The 4,562-nt window shown below is 36.0% G+C and overlaps 1 protein-coding gene across 1 annotated transcript; it reads right to left on the bottom strand.

Moving 5' to 3' along the window:
• Positions 1-2,033: 2,033 nt before the first annotated feature.
• Positions 2,034-2,966, bottom strand: LOC108383825 (olfactory receptor 14C36-like). Its single transcript, XM_017640537.3, has one exon. The coding sequence runs from the start codon at positions 2,964-2,966 to the stop codon at positions 2,034-2,036; it is 933 nt and encodes a 310-aa protein (XP_017496026.3).
• Positions 2,967-4,562: the final 1,596 nt, after the last annotated feature.

Genomic DNA, 4,562 nt, shown 5'->3' with positions numbered 1-4,562 from the left:
GTTTCTTTGTACAAACTCAAAAAACATTCCTGGATCCAAAGTGACTGGGCAATAGAAATGCCACAAGTTATTTCCTGACCAAATATGCTGGCACACGCGTGTTGGCCGACATCTCATGTGGCTTAAAGCCCTATGTAGAAATTTAAAGAACATGCAGACTGGGTTCCAGCAATAGGAAATGAGAGCGCATGATATCTATTTACATAGTTTGGGCAACACTAATAGGAGGGTGGCTAAGAGACCCTCTGCCAGCATTAGTGTGCTGTTACCAGGGTTTTAATGGAGTGGCACAGCCACCCCCCTGTCTGCTCTTGCATCCAATCATTCTACAAAGAAAAACAACATTGAATGATTTCAAGCATGCAAATACACACAGTGCAATACACAAAACACACATATATGCAATGGTGTTCAATGATAAACCTGCATCAAAACAAACGGTGATACAATCAGAAACTTCATAATTTTCCTATTATTTGTATGCTCATTACATCAGCCAAGAAAAAAGAGTATAGACCTACACATAAAAATGTGCTTCCCTAAGAGATACTCTTTCTTATCATTATATTTTATCACTGCCAGTATCTATCTGAAGAAGATAAAGAACCATTAATTCTGAATTACTTCAGGTCCCCAGTCCCTGCACAACCTGTCTGAAGCTTCTGTCCTTCAGACCCAATAGCGGAAGCCTTAGTCATTCGGCTGTATCCAGGGTAATGGTTAAATAGCATAAACACCTTGGGTGACTCATTTTTACCACTCAACATGTCTGAAAATTCCCTATTAGCTGAAAATAATTATTCCATTGTCAAAAGTTTTTCTGACTGGTAAGTTTTAAATATATATTTATGAGTTGTTCTATGTAACTCAGGACTATGTATTTCATATATTTAAATTTTTATTCTGTGTAATGAAGTCATTTCATAATTTTTTCCCATCACTTGATGCATTGAAGAATGAAATTTATTTTCTGAAATTGGCATTTCTTATATCACATAATTTTTTATGAATTGGCTTTTTTCTTATGCGTTTCTTATATCAAAATTTCGTACATAAACTGATCGTGAGCATGCACCAAAGTGTATATTAATTAGTGGGGCAAAAGTTGGTGAGAGTTTTGATAAAGAAAAATTTAGGGAAATTTAACTTGTCCATTCAAGTTAAGAAAATATTTACCAAGATTTTAAGCTGCGTGTTCATGTGATGGCCTACACAAACTAAATGTAGGATCAACACTGATTAAAGACAATGCCATGTTTCCAGACTTGTCAGACATTGCCCCATGTATGAAAACTATATGCCCAGTAATAAATCAGAGAAAGAGAGAAAAAGAACCTTGGCCTAAATAAAGCCCAGGAGCAAGATACAACCTGTAAATGGGTTATTCAGCATAGAATTGCTAAAATAACTGTAAACCAGACTCATTCAAGGGAGTTAAAAGTGCACCCTATCAACAAAAGGACATCCCTCAATCAAGTAAACAAACTGGCTAAAATGAATGCCATTTAGTTCTCTTTCCAGACTTACTTTTTTCACTTTCAAAATATATCACATATGAGTTATCCTCCCTACATATTGAAGATTGTTATTTATTAGGGATTTAATTTTTTAAATTTCTACAGACATAAATTTCTATGACTGAGTAGTGTGTAGATTTATTTTGTATTTCATTACATAAATTCAAATAGAGTTTGTTAGTTATCCCAATATTTGATTTAGATATTCTTTTGAGGTATTACTGACACTGTTAATATTTGATGAAACACAAATACATATAATTTTAAATAATTCTCCTCAGATATCTTCAATGACATCTATGTATTAAAACAGACAATTCTTAGATGTTTTTATGGAGGCTAGGTGGAAAGGTTAATGGAAAACACAAAATGAGTATTTTATAGGTTAATAACTCATATATCAATAGAGATACTTTGGAGAAAGCAGTCTAATATGTAAAACTTATACCAACAGTTATTTTATAGAAGTTTGGTTCTGATCTCAGTGAGTTGGAATAAACTTGAAATGGATGTGTATTAATTACCTGAATAAGATTTTCTGAAGATTACTTTCCTTACAGCTTCCTTTATTTGAGTATTTCTAAGACTGTAAATAACAGGATTCAGGAATGGAGGAACAGTTGAATAAAATACAGAAAGAATCACTCCCTGGATACTTTCAGAGGTTACTGAAGGTGTTAGGTACACATAGATGACAGAAATGAGGAACATGGACACGACGAGGATGTGAGGGACACAGGTGGAGAAGGCCTTGCCTCGCTCTCTGATTGGAAACTTCATCACAGTGGAAAATATGTAAATATATGACATGGTGATAAAAACAAAGGAGCCACCACCAACCCAAATGGCAGAAACAATAAGTAAGAGGAAATTGTTGAAGGTGTCCGAGCAGGAGAGGCTCAGCAGAGAGGGGATGTCACAGAAGAACTGGTGGATAACGTTGGACTGACAGAAGGACAGCCAGAATGTGTTCCCTGTGTGCACACCTGCGAAGATGAGGCCACTGAGCAGGGAGACCAGTGTTGTCCAGACACAGAACTGGTGGTTCATGATGACTGGGTAGAGGAGGGGCTGGCAGATGGCCACATAGCGGTCACGGGCCATGACGGTGAGGAACAGAAGCTCCACAAATGCACAATAAATGACCAGGAAGATCTGAGCTGCACAGCCAGCCACTGAAATGGCCCTGTTGTTAGTGAGGGAGTTGACACAGGCTTTGGGGACAGTGACAGAAACGTAGCACATGTCTAAGATGGACAGGTTCCTGAGGAAGAAGTACATGGGCTTGTGAAGGCTCTGGTCGAGTGTGGTGGCAGAGACGATGAGGAGATTCCCTAACAAGGTGGCCAAGTACATCAGTAGGAATAACACGGAGAGCAGAAGCCTCAGCTGCTGCTTATCAGCAAAGCCTGTGAGGAGAAACTCAGTCACCATGGACGAATTGGCCATTTTCCAGAAATTCTGATTGACCTATAAAGCAAAAGGAGTAAACCATGAAACACACGACTGCTAAAAACCGTTTAGGACATCACCTTCAATATTTTCCCTGAAAGGGTTTTTCTTCTCATTCAAAAAATTGTCCTCCAAGTGTAGGAAAGTTCCATCATTAGTCTTGGTCTCCTCAGCTTATCACCATTACTGAGTAGTTAACATGGAATGTGGCACAGGCAGAACTGCTGAGTCCCACTGTTGCGTTATGACGTGTAGTGCTCTTACGGTGCTCAGCAATAACCAGCGCATGAGGTTTAAATTTTATGTGATGTTTTTATTGAAATATAGTTGATACACAAGATTGTATTGGCTTCAGTTGTGCAACATAGTAACTTGACAGCTACCTACATTATTAAATGTCACCCCGATATCTGTACTGAATGTATCACTAGGAGTTGGTCACTTACGCTCAGCCTGGACATTGATGTGCAGTTGAGGTTTAGGTCATGTTTTTTGAAAATGTGGTCTATGGGTCATTCAGAGAACCTAGTTGTTTCAAAATAAGCTTCAAATATGAGCACAGAATTGCTCTGAAGAATTTTCCTACTCTTTAAGTCAGTTTTATCTGTACTATGATATCCTTATATGTTATTAGCACACTTGTCTTTTATATCTCAAGTATTATTTTTCTAGAAAAGTATTTAATATTTTAAGATTCACTCAGCAAAAACTTGGAGAATTAAAACTGTCTTCACTTTGTTTCAAGCAGGACCATTCCATGTGAATTTATGCTAGGACAGAATTCTATGGGTTTTGTGAGGAAGTAAACTCAAATTTTATTGTGATACATTTTGTAAATGGTTTGTACTCCTACACAAACTAGAGTAAATATTTTAAATCCTAAATGGTCGTAATAAAACAGTGAGTTATTTTTCTATGTTTATATTTTGGATGTCATTTTCAACTTTGGAATTCAATTTATTATGCCATTAATTGCCATCTGAATTTATAAATAATTTTGACACTGATCACACAAAGAAAGTAACCTATCAAATAACAATAATATGGAAATTTTGTATTCTAACAGGACTGTGAATAATCTGTTGTGTTATTTCCTCTGCTCTTCCAAAGCATTCCCCCATTCAGAATCTGTGAACATTAAACACATTAATTGCTTTTCTCATTAGTTTTTCTATAGCATTTCTGGAATTGCACTTGTTCTCCAAGTTTATGATAAGTGTAGCCATTACATTGTGTTTAACAACCAAAGTCTGAAATTCAAATAACTTTGAAAAAATCATACCTCATCTTATATATGGACCATTTTCCTTTTGCTCCCTTATGACAACAGAACTCTCATCTTGGTGACCTTTTTAATTCATAATGTACCCAGAAATTTGTGTGCATTTAGATTCAAGTACATACATCATAGTTGATAAAAAATGAATTTCACATACTTCATTGACTACTAACATTACACTCAATGATAATTATTTACAGATAAAAAATCTCTAAGAGGGATTACATCATTTATCAACCACCTTAAATTAATTCATTCTCTGTATAGATCTAAAATAATGAAACTCTTTCCAACATGTGTTAAGTACAAGCTAA

The sequence above is a fragment of the Manis javanica genome, chromosome 14, assembly GCF_040802235.1.
Source record: "Manis javanica isolate MJ-LG chromosome 14, MJ_LKY, whole genome shotgun sequence".
Taxonomy (NCBI): domain Eukaryota; kingdom Metazoa; phylum Chordata; class Mammalia; order Pholidota; family Manidae; genus Manis; species Manis javanica.
This window is presented reverse-complemented; position numbering and strand designations above follow the sequence as displayed.